This window comes from Engraulis encrasicolus, chromosome 20 (genome assembly GCF_034702125.1).
Source record: "Engraulis encrasicolus isolate BLACKSEA-1 chromosome 20, IST_EnEncr_1.0, whole genome shotgun sequence".
NCBI classification, from domain to species: Eukaryota; Metazoa; Chordata; class Actinopteri; order Clupeiformes; family Engraulidae; genus Engraulis; species Engraulis encrasicolus.
The window spans coordinates 29170572-29190190 of NC_085876.1; the positions used below are offsets into that span (position 1 = coordinate 29170572).

The 19619-nt window shown below is 44.8% G+C and overlaps 1 protein-coding gene across 1 annotated transcript in view; it reads left to right on the top strand.

Annotated features, from left to right (window-relative positions):
• Nucleotides 1-19619, top strand: part of cpsf1 (cleavage and polyadenylation specific factor 1) — a 29837-nt gene that overhangs the window by 3845 nt on the left and 6373 nt on the right. Inside the window, exons 9-31 of the mRNA XM_063185744.1 lie at nucleotides 609-719; nucleotides 1183-1276; nucleotides 2055-2142; nucleotides 2786-2935; nucleotides 3447-3498; nucleotides 3617-3708; nucleotides 3919-3993; nucleotides 5008-5088; nucleotides 6211-6309; nucleotides 6598-6714; nucleotides 7047-7188; nucleotides 7734-7912; nucleotides 8479-8618; nucleotides 9046-9226; nucleotides 9785-9988; nucleotides 12010-12099; nucleotides 12395-12538; nucleotides 13210-13362; nucleotides 14149-14265; nucleotides 14577-14667; nucleotides 16391-16475; nucleotides 18256-18397; nucleotides 18980-19132. Coding sequence (XP_063041814.1) covers nucleotides 609-719; nucleotides 1183-1276; nucleotides 2055-2142; nucleotides 2786-2935; nucleotides 3447-3498; nucleotides 3617-3708; nucleotides 3919-3993; nucleotides 5008-5088; nucleotides 6211-6309; nucleotides 6598-6714; nucleotides 7047-7188; nucleotides 7734-7912; nucleotides 8479-8618; nucleotides 9046-9226; nucleotides 9785-9988; nucleotides 12010-12099; nucleotides 12395-12538; nucleotides 13210-13362; nucleotides 14149-14265; nucleotides 14577-14667; nucleotides 16391-16475; nucleotides 18256-18397; nucleotides 18980-19132 — 2780 coding nt within the window. The remainder of the gene's footprint in view (nucleotides 1-608; nucleotides 720-1182; nucleotides 1277-2054; nucleotides 2143-2785; nucleotides 2936-3446; nucleotides 3499-3616; nucleotides 3709-3918; nucleotides 3994-5007; nucleotides 5089-6210; nucleotides 6310-6597; nucleotides 6715-7046; nucleotides 7189-7733; nucleotides 7913-8478; nucleotides 8619-9045; nucleotides 9227-9784; nucleotides 9989-12009; nucleotides 12100-12394; nucleotides 12539-13209; nucleotides 13363-14148; nucleotides 14266-14576; nucleotides 14668-16390; nucleotides 16476-18255; nucleotides 18398-18979; nucleotides 19133-19619) is intronic.

A 19619-nucleotide genomic window follows, 5' to 3' on the forward strand; every position in this document is an offset into this window, starting at 1 on the left:
TTACAACATTCAGCCAGCAACACACTCATTCATAGCTGAAGTCAATGCATTGCTCCAGGCATTTTTGACATTGCTATACACCACACTACACTACACTACACTACACTACACTACACTACATTACCTTAAGTCACATTACACTACATTAAGCCTTGTGTTATGATGCTCCCAGTTTTGTTTTTCTTTTGTTTTTGAATTCATCTATGGGTGAATCTATCGATGAGCATGCATGTTTAAAAGTGAGTGAACCTAAACCCTCTTGTCAAACAGCTGGGTCCTGTGCGTCTATCTGTGTTTTGTTGAATGTGTTAGATGTGTGCGCGTGCACGGGTGGTGGTGTTTTTGGTGAACACACTGCTGTATCTGCGTTTTGTTGAATGTGCTTAACGAGTGCACGCACACGTGTGTGTGTGTTTGTGTGCATGCAGGTGGTGTGGTGGTGTTTTCTGTGAACTCTCTGCTTCACGCGTGTGTATGTTTCCGTGTGTGCATGTGCGTGTGTGCGTGCGTGCACACAGGTTGCGTGGTGGTGTTTTCGTTGAACTCACTGCTGTAACTGTGTTTTGTTTAATGTATGTATGTCTGTGTGTGTGTGTGTGTGTGTGTAGGTGGCGTGGTGGTGTTTGCCGTGAACTCACTGCTGTATCTGAACCAGAGTGTCCCTCCGTACGGCGTCTCCCTCAATAGCCAAACACACGGCACAACAGCCTTCCCTCTCAGTAAGTATGCACACACACACACACACACGCACACGCACACGCACACGCACACGCACACACACACACACACACACACACAAACGGCACTACTGCCGTCACTATCATTTAATACACACAAACACACACACACACACACACACACACACACACACACACACACACACACACACACAAACACACACACACACACACACACATACACACACACACACTACTTCCTTCACTCTCCGTGTGTACACACACATGGACAGACGGAGTGACATGGACACACACACACACACACACATATACACAAACACACACACACACACACACACACACACACACACAGAGTCCTCAACCCTCCCAGCCAACCACCTTCATTAGTTCAGCCTGTCACTCACAACCACATGGCACTGGGATTTCTCACTTAAGTGTCTGCTTGTGCGTGTGTGTGCGCGCGCACGTGTGTGTGTGTTTGCAGAGATGCAAGAGGAAGTTCGAATCACGCTCGACTGTTCTCAGGCCGCTTTCATCGCCACAGACAAGATGGTCATCTCGCTGAAGGGGGGAGAGATGTGAGTCACGCTTTGCATGTTTAATTGTTAACAGAAATGTGAGTCGCACACATTCAATATATTACAACATGGTCAGGAGGGGTGAGATGTGAGTGAATCTTTATATTACATTTTTAATGATGCACTGTGTAATATTTTTAGTAGTTTATTTCGAGAATTCATGCTGCCGATTCACAAATCTTACCTTTTTTCCGGAATACTTGCCACCACCATTGAATCCCAAGTATTCATTATGACTGGGACAATTGCACTTTTCATACATGAAATGGTGGATCTTCTCCATGTCCGCCATTTTGAATTTGCGGAAATTGTCATTTTTAGTGGCAAAACGTACTGTCCTTTGGTCATACTAGTTAATTTGGTTATTACTTATAAAATGTGGTAATACATGGGTTCTCCGTGTTTATCAACACGATGTTATGAGGCTAGGTTCACGCAGTCAGGTTATGAGCAAAATTTATAACCCATATATAGGCAGTACAGTTTCAACAGTTTGCAATACCTACTCTGGCCACCATCCTACGCAGTGCACCTTTAAGTATTGGAAATGTGAGCCACATTCTACATAATTTAGTATTAGGAGAGTTTTAAGTTAGTCCCAGTTGCTAGATCAAATTTGTAAAAACACAAACATTTTCTGTGGGGTGGCAAACATGTGAGCACTCGTGGCAAACATGTGTGTGTGAGTGTAGATACGCTCTGACTTATCAATAACTATGTGTGTGTGCGCGTGTGGTTGGTTATGTTGTGACTCTCATTACTGTGTGTGTGTGTGCAGTTATGTCCTGACGCTCATCACTGATGGCATGAGGAGTGTTCGCTCGTTCCACTTTGACAAGGCGGCCGCCAGCGTCCTCACCACCTGCGTAAGTCACTCTTCCTCCTTCTGCTCCTCCTCTTCCTCCCCTTCTCCTCCTCCTCCTCTTCCTCCCCCTCCTACTCCTCGCCACCAAGTCAGTCCTCCTCCTCCTTCTCATCTTCCTCATCTTCCTCCTCCTCTTCTTCCCCCTCTTCCTCCTCCTCACCACCTGCTTAAGTCACTCCTCCTCTTCCTCCTCCGCATCTTCCCCCTCTTCCTCTTCCTCGCCACCTGCATAAGTCACTCCTCCTCTTCCTCCTCCGCATCTTCCCCCTCTTCCTCTTCCTTACCACCTGCGTAAGTCACTCCTCCTCTTCCTCCTCCTCATCTTCCCCCTCTTCATCTTCCTCACCTCCTGCATAAGTCACTCCTCCTCCGCATCTTCCTCCTCTTCCTCCCCAGATGATGACAATGGAGCCTGGCTACTTGTTTCTGGGAATGTAGAAACTGGAAGAATAAATATCTCCTTAGCTCTTTTCATTTTATCCTCTTCTCTCTTTATTCTCCTCTTCTTCTTCTCTTTCTCCATATGATGACGATGGAGCATGGGTACCTGTTTCTGGGAATGTAGAATATGGAAGACTAAATATCTCCTTAGCTCTTCTCTCCTCTTCTCTCTTCATCCTCCTCTTCTTCTTCTCTTTCTCCAGATGATGACAATGGAGCCTGGCTACTTGTTCCTTGGCTCCCGGCTGGGCAACTCCCTGCTGCTCAAGTACACAGAGAAGCTTCAGGAGGCTCCTACTGACGAGGCCAAAGACAAGGAGAAGGACAAGGAGAACGAGAAGGAGAACGACAAGGTGAGGAGTTAACCCATTGTGTCCTGGAGACACATATACGCTACATTTGGGTTCTTGAGATTTGAGCTGTTTTATTAAAAGCGTGGGTAAGTTAGAGCACATTCTAAAGCAAATCGAGGGTCCTAGCTTCTAAATGTAACTCATTTCATGTTTGTATGTGCATCAGAAGCTTAGATATTTAGGATTTAATAGGCAGAGGGTACCCTTTCCTAAAAAGGGCTTAGGACAACATGGGTTAACTTGTTTCAGGCAGCGCCACTTTAAAGTGATCAGTTAACTTGTTTCATGCAGCGTTGTTTGAAGCTACATGCGGCAGCAGCAGTAGAGTAGAGTAGAGTAGAGAAGAGGAGATACAGTAGTACTTTTTTCAACTTTAAATTAATGTTCGGATCTCTCTGATCTAAATCCCATCTCCTTAACCACTACTAGGCCACGGCTGCTCACAATAATTAATTAATTAATAGGAATTAATTAATAACTATTTTGTGCTTTGTGTGTCTAACTGCTTTAGGAGGAGCCACCCACGAAGAAGAAGCGGATGGACTCTTCAACCAACTGGACAGGTGTGTTTGTGTGTGTACGTCCTAATCACCCATTCAAATGATCAGAATCGGGTGTCCTAATTATGAATGTGTTTTGATATGAATGTGGTTTGATATGAATGTGTCTTTTCGTCCCCAGCAAAGGCTCCCATGCCAGATGAACTGGATGAGATAGAGGTTTACGGCAGTGAAGCCCAATCAGGCACTCAGCTGGCCACCTACTCTTTTGAGGTAATTACTGTCCTGAACATGATACAATACGTCTTACTGCGCATGTGCAGTGTGCAAAGAGCACACATCGGGCAGGTGGCACACGCTGGGCACCGACAGCCTCTCCTCAGAAAACAATTAAGTTCCATCTGTGTTGCGGCAATGTAACTGTGGTGTTTGTGTGACGGTGGTGTTTTGTGTAACGGTAGTGTTTGTGTGTCTCCCCCTCAGGTGTGTGACAGCATTTTAAACATCGGTCCCTGTGCCAACGCCTCCATGGGAGAGCCCGCCTTCCTATCTGAGGAGGTATGATTATCCTCATTTTATCAGCCATTTATTTCATTTATTTCTTTGATTGATTTTGTTATTTTTTTATTTGTTTATTTATTTCTGCTTCACGTGCCCCCTCTACTGACAGAGTGTTTTAAAGCAGGGTGTATGCAGGGTTTTAAAAAGTATTAAAAGGTGATAAATTAAAAATCCAAAATGTAATGGCCTTAAAAGTTGTAAATTTGCTCAAAAGGTATTATTTTTTGAAAAACTAGGTATTATTTTTTTTAGTTGTACCATTTTGACAAAAAAATTGATTGATTCTGTATCTGAGGGCAGTCATGGGCGTCAGGTTGCCAACCTGCCAGGTTGGTGGGGGAAGTAGCCTAATTAACCAGTGTTCTCCCCCATTCTCCTCCATGACTGAGGTACCCTGAGCATGGTACCGTCCTGCCGCACTGCTCCCTTTCGGCCGTCTTTTTGCAAAAAAAACGAAAGTGTAATGTAATGTTAAGGAGGTAGAAATTACAAAAGATGTCTTGTTAATACTCGCATCGGAGTGTCGTGATGGTTGTAAAAAAAATCTAAAGGTAGTGAAAAAGGGTATTAAATGGTAGTAAATTTGACTTCAAGATTGGTGTATATACCCTGTACATTAATCTAAATCACAATCAGATGTTAAAGGTGTAGTTTAAAAGCACGCACATCCAGAAACGTCTGACCTGGGAACAGGACAACCAAATGACAAGATAAAAATTAAGTAGTCAGTTTTTTCCAGTTTTTTTCTGCTCCCACTTTTCTATTTTTTGCGTAACGTTTCGGGTGAAAACCCTTCCTGAAACTTTGCGCAAAAAAATAAAGTGGGAGCAGAAAAACCCTGGTCGTTGCGGACTTCATGAGCGGTTTTCATTTTCATCTTGTCAACCCTTCTGAAGAAGTGTTTTCACCTGAAATGTGTTAAAAAAAAAAAAAAAATTGAATTTTTTAATCTTTTCTTGTCAATCAGATGTTCACTTCACATTTAATTCTTGTGATGCTCCTCCTCTGCAGTTCCAAAGTAACCCAGAGCCAGACCTGGAGGTGGTGGTGTGTTCTGGTTTCGGCAAGAACGGAGCTCTGTCTGTACTGCAGGTATATATATGAGTCTTTATGGATCACTGTGTTGCAGTAGTGCGCGTGTGTGTTCGGTGGATTGTTGATTTTTATTGTGTGCATTTGCATTGTGTGCTTTGAAGTGCAGTGTGATCATAGCCTCACAATGGGACTGACTTTCCATCCATTCCATTTGTTTCAGGACCTGAGATTGAGATTACTTGCTCTTGTCACAGCCACTAAAAAGCACAGAGGAACTGTTATAGTTTGCAAACGTTTTGAATTTGGCTCCTCTATGTTGCTCTGTAATACTCTGTCAGGTGTGAAAGAAACAGGATTGCATCTCTATATATCTCTATATAATTCTCACCAAGAAACAAATTGGGACTTGCTCCAAATGGAAGACTCTATACGCATGGGTTTGCTTTGAAACACAAGCATGGACAATGAGCCAGAGTGAATACTTTTTTAAAGCTGTCTTGCAGTGTGCATGTGTGTGTGTGTGTCAGACACAAATGTGTGTGTGTCGAACAGAGCACGGCACCAAGACGTGCGGTGGCGAGGTTCATCTGCCGCAGGTGGTGTGCGCGTGCCAGAGCAAAGTCTGGGTTTACCAGGGCTCCCTCAAAGACCGTGGGCGAAGCCTTTAAAACACCCGAGACACACGAGCAAAAGGCATGCCACCCGCAACCAAGCAACGCACGCAGCCCACCCCGCACCCTCCCACCCGAGCACTCAACCTTTAAAATAATGCACGATGACACCCACAGTGGCATCCAGCCCAGAATGACTCCCCAACGTACATTGGATGCTCTTTGGCTGCCATTTTGACCAGGATTCCCTGGCAGACGAGATGCCTTGTCTCTCAATGGGACAATCCAGGCTGTACAAGCTATTTTTCTACGCTGTGTGTGTGTGTGTGTGTGTGTGTGTGTGTGTGTGTGTGTGTGTGTGTGTGTGTGTGTGTGTGTGTGTGTGTGTGTGTGTGTGTGTGTGTGTGTGTGTGTGTGTGTGTGTGTGTCTCCTCCGTGGTCATGGTGTGTGTGAGTTTGTGTGTCCGCTGTGGAGACGATGTGTTGAATGTATGCACGCTTTTTGGTCAATGTGTGCGTGTTAATATGTGTCCTCCGTGGTCAAGGTGTGTTGTGTATTCTTCTTCAGCGGAGCATCAGGCCGCAGGTGGTGACGACCTTTGAACTCCCCGGTTGCCATGACATGTGGACGGTCATTTCCGCCGAGGAGAAGGAGAAGACGGAGCAGGTAAGATACAGAACACGAGGTGTGTGTGTGCGTGTGCGCGTGCGCGCGTGTGCGTGTGTGTGTGTCCGCGCCCTCCATGACTTCTGCATGGTCATTCCTTGGAGCAGGTAACAAGACAGGCAGACAGAGGCAGCAAAATCAGCTGTTCTCATTTCACTTCATTGAAATGAACACACTTGCTGCTGTGTGCTGCTTCCTTACTTTTAATTTGACTGCTGTGCTTTCTCTCTCTCTCTCTCTCTCTGGTTTTCTGTCTGCCTCACTTCCCCCCACCTCTCTCGTCTTCAGCCCTCCACAGAGGAGGCGGATGGAGAGAATGCAGAGGAGGAGAAACCGGAGCCGGCCATCGAGGACGAGAAGAACAAACACGGCTTCCTGATCCTCAGCAGAGAAGACTCCACCATGGTACATGCACACACACGTACACATACATTGACTCTAGAAGAACCAACAGGGAGCAGAGAAGACCATGGTACACACACACACACACACACACACACACACACACACACACACACACACACACACACGTGATTGTGATTTGGGGGGAAAACGCTGCGTATATCAATTCATCGTAAGTCGATCGATGAGGTCAATCAACAAACAGTTAATGAATGTATAAAGGTGCTAGTGATGTTGGCTAAGATTATGTCCTCTTTTAAAAGTCACTTTGGTTATAAAGCGTCTGCCAAATGCAATGTAATGTAATGTATCAATACTTTGGCTCCCTACTCCAGATCCTGCAGACTGGTCAGGAGATTATGGAGCTGGACACCAGCGGGTTCGCCACGCAGGGCCCCACGGTGTACGCTGGCAACATCGGAGACAACAAGTACATCATCCAGGTCTCACCCATGGGGATCAGACTACTGGAGGGGGGTAAGAGAACACGCACGCACGCACGCACGCACGCACGCACGCACGCACGCACGCACGCACGCACGCACGCACGCACGCACACACACACACACACACACACACACACACAGACACACACACACACACACACACACACACACACACACACACACACACACACACACACACACACACACATCACCCATGGGGATCAGACTCCTGGAGGGGTGTAAGACAACACGCACGCACGCGCACACACTTAGCTGCGCTTCATCCTTCTGATCTGGGATCTCACATAGTGCAGTAGTGATCTAGTACATACCTGATAGTTAATTTCTATTACTTAAAAATATATATTTTTGTCTTTTTGACTTTTTTTGCGATAGTACAGTGAAGATGGTAACAGGACGCGATAGGAGAGAGAGAGATGGGGAAGGGCCGGTAAAAGACCTGGGCCGGGAATCGAACCTGGGTCGGCCACATAGTAGATGAGTGCCTTACCGTTAGGCTACGGTAGGGCCACTTCAAAAGATTGTAAATGTTTCCTCCTCCTGTCTCTTGTCTAGTAACTCAGCTGCACTTCATCCCGCTGGACCTGGGATCTCCCATCGTGCACTGCTCCGTGGCGGACCCCTACGTGGTGATTATGACATCAGAGGGGCTCCTCACCATGTTCACCCTCAAGACCGACTCGTACCAGGGCAAGACACACCGCCTGTCGCTGCAGAAGCCTCAAATACACACGGTGAGATGTGCTGGTATCAGAAACCTCAAATATACATGGTAAAAAAATCCATGATTCCTCTGATCATCTACAGTGCCTACAAAAAGTCTACACACCCCTGTTCAAATGACAGGTTTTGATGTAAAAACATGACAGAAAGGCAAATCATTTCACAAAGCTTTTTCCACATTAACTATACCCTGTACAAGGAAACAGAAAAAAAAAATACTCAAAGCTTTTGCTGTGTTGTGTTCTGTCTTATGGGTGGTGTAGACTTTTTTTGGCACTGTATCTCCCCTGCCTACCTACAGCAATCTCGCATCATCACGCTGTATGCGTACCGGGACATCAGCGGGACCTTATTCGGCCCCCGATATTATTTTGATGTTATGCAGTTTTCACATGAAATATGTGAATATTGAATATTGTAAAGCATTCTTAGAAATTACATTTGCAGTACAATTAAGCTATATTTTCAGGGGACCTAGTGAAGGTGGCCGCCTTCAGCATAGGCCCTTGGAGGACTTTATGTATAAAATTTGAAGTGGCCCTTCGAATGAAAAAGGTTCCTCACCCCTTCTCCACAGCAATCGCGCGTCATCACGCTGTGTGCGTATCGGGACGTCAGTGGGATCTTCACCACCGAGAACAAGGTCTCCTTCCTCAGCAAGCAGGACCTTGGAGCCAGGAGCAGCGGAGAGACAGAACTAGTCATGCAGGACCTCAGGTAAATAACCCAGCCACACAAGAAAATAACCCAGTATTATATACACTCAGGATGAATAACCCAGCATACAGACCACTACACTACACTACACTCAGGTAAATAACCCAGCCACACAAGGAAATAACCCAGTATTATATACACTCAGGATGAATAACCCAGCATACAGACCACTACACTACACTACACTCAGGTAAATAACCCAGCCACACAAGGAAATAACCCTGCATTAAAAAGACTACCCTACACTAGACTCAGGATGAATAACCCAGTATACAGACCACTACACTACACCACTACCGTAACATGGTTGATTTGTTCATTTTGGGTATGGGTTTATCTGCTTTATGTTTTTATTTTGTATTTGTGTCTGCCATGCACAGTAACATGGTGGATGTGTTCATTTCGTGTTTGTGTCTGCCCTGCACAGTAACGCGGTTGATGATGAGGAGGAGATGCTGTACGGGGAGTCCAGCCCCCTGACCAGCCCCAACAAAGACGACCCCAGTGGCTCCGCCTCCACCACAATGCACCATGGGAAGGACGGTCCGCACAGCAAGCGGGAGCCCACACACTGGTGCATGGTGATCAGGGAGAACGGCGTCATGGAGGTCAGCGCCACATTAGATATCAATTATATTAACCCATTGATGCCTGATGTTGCGTTGCGCAACATTGGCTCTGACGCCTGGAGCAGCATTACGCAGCATTCAGGCTCATGAGATTTGAGACAACTTAATTAAGAATCTGTTTGTTTGAGATGAATGAAAACATTCTAATGAAAGAAGAGGGTCTTAGCGTTTAAATGCAACTTAGTGCATATTTTTATGTGCTTCAGAAGCTGAAATATTTAGGTTTTTATAGGCTGAGGACAGCTTTTCCTAAAAAGGGCTCAGGCATTCAGCACCCTTTTTTGCAGGTGCCTTAGGATTTTGAACATAAAATATGAACATAATATATCTGGGGTAGATAGAAAGCGTGTCCGCAATGGTGCGCTTGTGCACTTGGGGCACTATGTTTAAGACGTTCACGCTGACAATTCATTGCGCTAAAAGTGCCGGTATGCTGCGCTAATAACGGTCAATATTAGTGTTCCAAGCTTTCCCATGAACACTACGTACTAAAGAACTCTATGCACTAAAATAACTTCCTGTCTATATTCCCTTCAGATTTTCCAGCTTCCTGATTGGCGGCTGGTCTTCCTTGTCAAGAACTTCCCTGTTGGCCAGAGGGTGCTGGTGGACAGCTCAGCCGGCCAGTCAGCAACGCAGGAAGGCAAAAAGGAGGAGGTGACTCGTCAAGGAGAAATCCCATTGGTCAAAGAGGTGTCCCTGGTGGCACTGGGCCACAACAACACCCGTCCCTACCTCCTGGTGAGGCCAAAATCTACTTGCATCAAAATGTGTAAATTCCCTCGGGAATTGTATAATTTTTAATGTATAATTTATAGAGATGCACAGGATCCAAGATCCGGTTCCGTACCCGGCAGGATAATAGGGTTTTTCAGACTATCCGAATCCGGCAGGATCTTAAGCAGTGGATCCGGTATCCGGCAGTTACCTAAAAATCAGGATCTGGGGCATCTTTAGTTTTTACGTAGCCTAGGCTTTTCAGTCAGTCTTTCACAACCCCAATCGCTGCATGGAGAAAAAGCCCTTTGGAAGCGGCCGTTGAAGGCAGTGTGGCAGTAAGCCAATGAGTCTTAAAAATAGTTTGTGCTAACGTAATAAAAAGGGCCCACGTGTGCGAGTTGGCTATGTGTTTCAACCCTTTCGTAGGATCCGGTATCCGGTTCCGGATCCGGCAGGATCTTAAGCAGTGGATCCGGTATCCGGCAGGATCCTAAAAATCAGGATCCGGTGCATCTCTAATAATTTATATAATGTATAATTTCCCTCGGGATCAATAAATGATACTCTACTCTCTACTACTACTCTACACTCGCCTCCAAAAGAGTTGTCGCCTACCCATCTGTTTGGAATAACGGCTAATAACCTGACTTTCAATTAATCACTTGGCTTCAGAAGTCACTCATATGAAAGCTACAACCTTCTCGAATGAAAATGAATGTACAAAAATAAATTTCATGCACCAAAGAAAGATTGATCCTTTAATGAACACAGGGCAGATTTTGACAAGACAAAAGTTTTGTCGCTTATCGAACATAATGTGAAAATGAGCAGATAAGTCACTTCAAAACACTTCAAATACGCAGATCGGGTGTCATACTTAATCACTGATTCACTCACACCTCTCCAGAAAATCAACTTTGGCCTTAGGTGTATGTTTAGGGTCATTGTAATCATGGAAAGCAACACAATGAAAATCAATGGAGTTCAATGAGAGATGGTGACATATTTGCTATTCGTAGAGCAATACATTTTTAACTTAATGATGTAATCAATGATACAAGCCCTCACACACCAGCAGCATGCATGCAGCTCCACATAAGAGCTGTATCCCTCCCATGTTTGACTTTAGGCACCATGTATTTATTCCAAATTCTTTACCTTTAACACCAAAGAAGTCTCTCCCATTGTACTGTCTCAAAAAAGCCAGCCAAGAGTATGTCAGGCCTAATTCTGACAAAAATGAAGGCTAATGGGACTCATACTCTGAAGTCAAGATCCCAATATCAACCATTTTAGAACTGATAGCATCAAAACTATATGGTGTTGGAGATGAAGAATATGGACATGGTACAGATACAGCTCTTATGAGGAGCTGCATGCATGCTGCAGGTGTTTGAGGGCTTGTATCACTGATTAAATCATGAAGTTAAACATGTATTGCTCTACGAATAGCGAATATGTCACCATCTCTCATTGAACTCCATTGATGTTCATTCTGTTGCTTTCCATGATTACAATGACCCTAAACATACACCTAAGGCCAAAGTTGATTTTCTGGAGAGGTGAGAGTGATTCAGTGATTAAGTATGATACCCAATCTGCGTATTTGAAGTGTTTTGAAGTGACTTATCTGCTCATTTTCACATTATGTTCGATAGGCGACAAAACTTTTGTGTTGTGAAAATCTGCCCTGTCTGTGTTCAATAAAGGGTCAATCTTTCGTTGGTGCATGAAATTTATTTTTGTACATACATTTTCATTCGGGAGTGTTGTAGCTTTCATATGAGTGACTTCTGAAGCCAAGTGATTAACTGAAAGTCAGGTTATTAGCTGTTATTCCAAACAGATGGATAGGCGACAACTCTTTTGGAGGCGAGTGTATACCACACGTTCAGACCTTTATCAAGCTACCAGCTAGCAGCACTGTCATCAACATTTATACCACATTATAAAGCTGTGAACAAGCATGCAGACACAGATGAAATATGAATGTTTAGTAATGTTGCCTTCTCCACCCCCACCCCGCTTTTTTTTGTGCTTAGGTTCACGTTGAACAAGAGCTTCTTATTTACGAGGCGTTCCCTTACGACCAGCAACTAGTCCAGGGCAATTTGAAAGTACGCTTTAAAAAGGTAAGAACTTGTTTTCATTTTGTCTGCTTGTGGCATGTGGATGATTTGGATCATGGAGGCTGTTATCGCTTTGCAATAATATCTTGCAGATGAAAATAGTCATGGTTATCAATGTTAACTATTTGTTATAAATGCATTATACTCCTAGAATCTGTGCTGGGGGTGTTTTAAGTTCAGTTCATTAAAAGTTATGGAACGAATGACACGGTTGTCTTGTGGTTGTGAGTGATTAATAACAACCAACATACATTTCCATACTGAAATTGTGAACATGTTTATGCTCCTGTGTCTGCAGATGCCACATAACATCAACTTCCGGGAGAAGAAGACAAGGGTTCGGAGGGATAAGAAGGCGGAGGGGGCAGGGGAAGACGGCCCTGGGTTCAAAGGTCGCGTTGCAAGATTCCGTCACTTTAGAGATATCTCTGGCTACTCAGGGGTAAGAATATAGTGTCCAGACATACACAAAGACTTAATACACATTACAGTAGGAAAATAGACGAATCACGTGATGGTAAGACCCTCAGCATTATTTAGGTTAGGTTAGATTTCTCCACCAAGGAGAAATTTGTCTTGGAGACAGGGAGGTTGCAGCACACATAAGACACATAGCACCAACACAGAAATCAATCAAGAGTAAAAAAAACAGGGTACATGCTCAGAAGCATTGGATGTCCTAACCCAGTGTTTCCCAACCTTTTTTGTCTTGCGTACTCCCTAAACCTCTTAGTTGTGCCATGAGTACCCCCTAAGTCATGTTCTATATCGCTTTCTAGTATATTCCAATGTAACTAAGCTCCATACATTTGTTAAAAATACATCTTTCCAAGTACCCCCTGCAGTGTGCTCGCGTACCCCTAGTGGTACACGTACCCCTGGTTGGGAAGCACTGTCCTAACCCACTGCCCCTGACCCATGAAGTCTATACAGGCCCACACCCCCACACACACACTTATTTTTACATGCCTTGAGCTTCTAGCAGACAAAAAAGTAATGTAGTGTAGTGTTTAGCAATTTAGTGTAGTGTAGTGTAATGTATTGTAGTGTAGTGTAATGCAAGGTGTCCTCTCATTCTTCAGGTTGAATTTAATGCGTCTCGTCACTCCTCAGGTGTTCATTTGTGGGCCGTCTCCTCATTGGATGCTGGTGACGTCACGTGGGGCGATGAGACTCCACCCCATGACTATCGACGGGCCAATCGAATCCTTCTCTCCGTTCCACAACATTAACTGCCCCAAAGGATTCCTTTACTTCAACAAACAGGTGCACCCCCTCCCAACAGCTCAACTTCCCACATCCCACAACAGCTCAACTTCCCACATCCCACAACAGCTCAACTTCCCACATCCCACCACAACAGCTCTCGTTCCCACATCCCACAACAGCTCAAGTTCCCACAGCTCCAACTACATACCTAACTAATGACGTGGCAGCTTCCTCAATCCATGTCACTGTAGCTCCACTTTGAAGGTTTATTCAAGTCATACAACGGTAGGGCACTCGTCCACTATGCGGCCAGCCCGGGTCCTTTGCCGGTCCTTCCCCGTCTCTCTCCCCACTCGATTCCTGTCACCATCTTCTCTATACTGTCATAAATAAAGTAAAAAAAAAAAAAAGTCATACAACGGTTCTATCCAACAGGGTCTTCATCCAGGCATGTGTAGAAATGTTGTATGACCTTCCAAGCGGATCTACAGTGTGTTGTGTCTTGAGATGATTCCCATGTGTAGGGCAGCCCTGCTGGGATGGTTAGAGAGTTGGACTGTAGATCACGGGGTTGCAGGTTCAATCCACACCCTTACCAATCCCTTCCTGCCTCCATGGCTGAAGTGCCCTTGAGCAAAGCACCTAACACCACATTGTTCCCGGGGCTGTAACCAAACACCCTGTAAATAACTGTATTTCACTTTGGATAAAAGTGTAAGTGTAATGTAATGGTGTGTGTGTCTGTGCCTGTGTGTGTGTGTGTGTGTGTGTCTGTGTGTGTGTGTGTGTGTGTGTGTGTGTGTGTGTGTGTGTGTGTGTGTGTGTGTGTGTGTGTGTGTGTAGGGAGAGCTGCGGATCAGCGTGCTGCCTACGTACCTGTCATATGACGCTCCTTGGCCCGTCAGGAAGATTCCTCTCCGGTGTACTGTCCACTACGTCGCCTACCACGTGGAGTCCAAGGTAACACACCTGCAAACAGAAACGTGAGAACTGACCAGAAATGTAATGCCATGTAGCCATATTTTTATTTGGTTATGCCGTGTGTCAAACGCTACAGATTTAATTATATCAAAGACTCCACAGATTTAAATGGTGTAATTACATTTATCAATGACTCCAGATATTTTTATGTTATGTTGTTAAGTCAAAACAACAGCCGTGATGTCTGTGTAACTTTTTCTTATGGATTAATATGATTTCAACTTTTAAATACCTTGAAAAGCAACAAGCACAACACTCATTGTCTTATTGTGCGTGCGTGTGCGTATTAGGTGTACGCCGTGTGCTCGAGTGTAAAGGAGCTGTGTACGCGGATCCCCAGGATGACGGGAGAGGAGAAGGAGTTCGAGATCATCGACAGAGGTGAAGACAAAACACACACACACACACACTACTTTACATTAACACACACTACACTGCAAAACATCATAAAGAAGTACCAGATCATTGACAGAGGTGAAGACATAACACAAACGCACGCACATGCACAACCTACATTACACTGTAACACACTCTACAAGACATCATAAAGAAGTACCAGATCATTGACCGAGGTGAAGACATAACACACACACACACACACACACACACACACACACACACACACACACACACACACACAGACACACACACGCACACACACACACACACGCACACACACACACACACACACACACGCACGCACGCACGCATGCACAGAGGCACATGCACACACTACATTACACTATAACACACACTACAACACATCATAAATAGGGCTGGGTAAAATAATCGAGTTAATCGATAATCGATCGAATCAAATCGAAATTCACATAATCGATTCACAGGGCACAAAATCGATTTTTTTGGTTCTTTTTCTTTTTGTTCTTTTTGTTTAATTTAGGTCTATGGAAAATACCCAGTAGGTACTAGTCAATTAGCCCTAGGCCTACTTATTACAAATTAGCAATCTGTTAACACTGTCAAGCCACAGCCATTGATATAAAAATAGGCAACAGCATATTTTGGGGGAAATCCTGGCACCAAGAAGGGAACGGATTGAATCGATTCGGAATTAATCGAATCGAATCGAATTGAATCGTGATTAATCGATTCAAAGCCCTAAGAATCGAAATCGAATCGATACAGGAACATGGCTGCGATACCCAGCCCTAATCATAAAGGAGTACGAGATCATTGACAGAGGTGAAGACAAGGCATGTCAACAATTAATTGATTAATCGACTTGTTAATAAAACGTTACTGATGAAAAAAATGTTTTTTTCTGGCGACTGGCGAGAGACCCAGGTGAAATGGGCATGACGGAGTGGGTGTGATGAGTGGAAACATTGCATTCACCTTTGGATTAAAGGGGCTCTATGTAGGATTAAAAGTTTAATTAATCACTGTCCCAAGTCAGCCAATGCTTATTTGAGTCATTCGTAAGTAAACGAAGACTCTCGCGACCACTTTCATGTTCGGTCCACTGAAAACCCCACATGTAACTTTTGGCAGAGCGGCCCGCTACGAGTGTCGTGGGAAACACTTCTAATACGAAAAATCGCTTTACATACTGTATTCAGATTTGTATCAACTGCTGGCATTCCATGATGAAAAACATTCTCACAGCAAGCTATGTCGTCCTACATTGTGCACCTGTAAAGAATATAACTAGAAATTCATTTAAATTTAGCATTTTATCTAACATAAATGCTGCTTATCAATTAATCTTCAGTCGATCGATAAGGTCAATCAACTAACAATGAATTAATCTATAATATGCATCCCTAGTGAAGACATAACAAACACACTATATTACACTATATCACATAACTACATTACACTAGAACTCATCATAAAGCAATATGGGGTCATAGACAGAGGTGAATATCACATCCACATCACTACATCTACTATCAGAAGCTACAACGCATCACACCCCTACATTACAGTGTAACACATCTTAAAGTAGTACAAGGTCATTGACGGAGGTACAGAAACAGCACACACTTGCATTACATTACATTACATTACACTATAACTACATTAGAAATGATGTGTGTGTATCTGTGTGTGTATCTGACTGTGTGTTTCTTCTTGTGTCCAGATGATCGCTACATAAACCCCCAACAGGAGAAATTCTCTATTCAGCTCATCTCTCCTGTCAGCTGGGAGATCATCCCCAACACACGGTACGCTTCCTTTTGTGTGTGTGTCTGTGCGTGCGTGGTGCGTTCATAAATCAAGCTTGTGTATTGATCTGTTGTGGCTGTCGTCGTTTGTTGATGTTCAGTATCTAGTGTTGTCAGTAGTAAAGCGAGTGTCATCATATGCTGTAGACTAGTGGTTCTCAACCTTTTTTGAACAAACGCCCCCTTGACCTCATCACAAGCCTCCCAACGCCCCCTTGACCTCATCATGAGCCTGACAATTAAATGGACTAATGCCCCTCAATGGCAACTAAGCACCGCCCCCTCTTAGCTCTATCCTTATCAACGCCCCTCTAGAGCTCCCCAACGCCCCCAAGTGGGCTGTTCCGCCCCCATTGACTACTGCTGTAGACGTTTGCTATCTGAGTGTCGTCACTTTGATTGATTTATGTGGTCAGCAGATATGTGCAACTATGTATGTGAGCATGTGATGTGTATGACGTGTGTATGTGTGTGCGTTAGAGGATGACATTTTTCAGGAATTCCCGTGGGTCCCGCGTACCCAAAAGTCATGTACCCAAAGTCATTGATTTTTATTCTAGAAGTTGAGTATGACCTTTGATACGCTTGAAGTGTAACTGTGTGTGTGTGTGTGTGTGTGTGTGTGTGTGTGTGTGTGTGTGTGTGTGTGTGTGTGTGTGTGTGTGTGTGTGTGTGTGTGTGTGTGTGTGTGTGTGTGTGTGTGTGTGTGTGTGTGTGTGTGTGTGTGTGTGTGTGTGAGTCAGTATTGATCTGGAGGAGTATGTTACGTGTATGAAGACTAAAGCATTGAGTAGTCAGGAGAGTGTTATTATGGATAGCAGTGTTACAATTTAACTGTGTGTGTGTGTGTGCATGCGTGTGTGTTAGGGGTGGCTATTGACAAGGGGGTCACCATGCGATGCGATTCACGATTGACATGCCACGATGCGATTATATCACGATGCATCACGATACCTGCATCATTGCGATGCATCGTGATGCAGAACAATATTTACTTCAGTAAAAAAAAAAAAAAAGTTGCTTGGGCTACTTATTATTTGCTTCAGTAAATATAAACTTATTTCCTTCAGTAAATACGTAAAGATACAGCTTACTTGTCAGCTGTATTCATAATTCAATTCATGTTATTTTAAAAACAGTCATCTGGGAGATAGCTTCCATTTACAAGCTGAAGCAGCCTAAATAAGTTTTAGTGGCCACAACTGGATAAACAGACAGTCCAACCCTGAAAACACCAATAGTGTACACAATTATCATATCTGAATTGCAATTTTCCCTTTCTAACATCTCCATGTGATCTTATTTTCAACAACTGCGGTAGCCAGTCTACTGTGTGTGTCTTAAACCATTTTGCACATTAGGAACTAACCTGAGCTAACGCTACAACATCAGGATACCAGAGACGAACTTGGCAACTTGTCTACAAATTCAGAGCACTAAACAATCGTTTGGAGACAGGTCTTCAAAAACGTTATATTTATCAAAATGTTTAATGACTTGTGAATTTAAGGGGAAGGGTTTTAGTGTAACTGCTAGCTCTAGCCCAGGTAGTAGACGCTCTGGTAGTAGACGCTCATGGACCTTTTCAAATACTGTGCATACTTTCTTGTTATTATTAAAGAATCGATTTTTGGCGTCATGAATCGATGCAGTCTATCGTGAAAACAAGAATCGCGATGCATCGTCATGACGATTCATTTGTACACCCCTAGTGCGTGTGGACGTGTGTTCACGGGGTATGTGTGTGTATGTGTGCGTGCGTGCGTGTGTGTGTGTGCAGTATTGACCTGGAGGAGTGGGAGCATGTGACGTGTATGAAGACGGTGGCGTTGAAGAGTCAGGAGACGGTGTCCGGCCTCAAGGGCTTCGTGGCGCTGGGCACCTGTCTCATGCAGGGGGAGGAGGTCACCTGCAGAGGAAGAGTGAGTAGCATGCGCACACACACTACACTACACTATACACACACACACACACACACACACACACACACACACACACACACACACACACACACACACACACAAACACAATATACACACACCACACCACACTACACTATACGCACACACTACACTACGCTTTAACATACACACTACACTACACTACCCTATACAGTACATACACACCACACTACGCTATACACACCACATTTCACTATACATGCACACCACACTGCAATACCCTACACACACACACACACACACACACACACACACACACACACACACACACACACACACACACACACACACACACACACACACACACACACACACACACACACAGTATCTGGACTTCTGTTGTTTTCATTCTTCAGACTCATTGTCACCCTGTGTGTGTGTGTGTGTGTGCGTGTGTGTGTGCGTGTGTGTTTGTGCGCGTGTGTGTGTGTGTGCGTGTGTGTGTGCGTGTGTGTTTGTGCGCGTGTGTGTGTGTGCGCGCGCGTGCGTGTCTCTGTGCCTTTGTGTCTCTGTGCCTGTGTGTGTGTGTGCGTGTGTGTGTAGATCTTGATCCTGGATGTGATCGAGGTTGTTCCTGAGCCGGGTCAGCCGCTGACGAAGAACAAGTTTAAGGTTCTGTATGAGAAGGAGCAGAAGGGACCAGTCACCGCACTCTGCCACTGCAGCGGATACCTGGTCTCAGCCATCGGACAGAAAGTACGCACAGGCACACACACACACACACACACACACACACACACACACACACACACACACTGCAGTAGGTAGCGTACACACACACTGCAGTGTATACCTGGTCTCAGCCATCAGACAGAAGATACGCACGCACACGCACACACACACACACACACACGCGCGCGCACAGACACACGCACAGACACACTGCAGTAGGTAGCGCACACACACACTGCAGTCATCGGACAGAAGGTACGCACAAGGACACACACACACACACACACACACACCCACACACACACACACACACACACACACACACACACACACACACACACACACACACACACACACACACACACTGCAGGTAGCACGCACACACACACTGCAGTACCTGGTCTCAGCCATCGGACAGAAGGTACGCACAGGCACACACACACTCACGCACACACACACACACACACACACACACACACTGCAGTAGGTAGCGTACACACACACTGCAGTG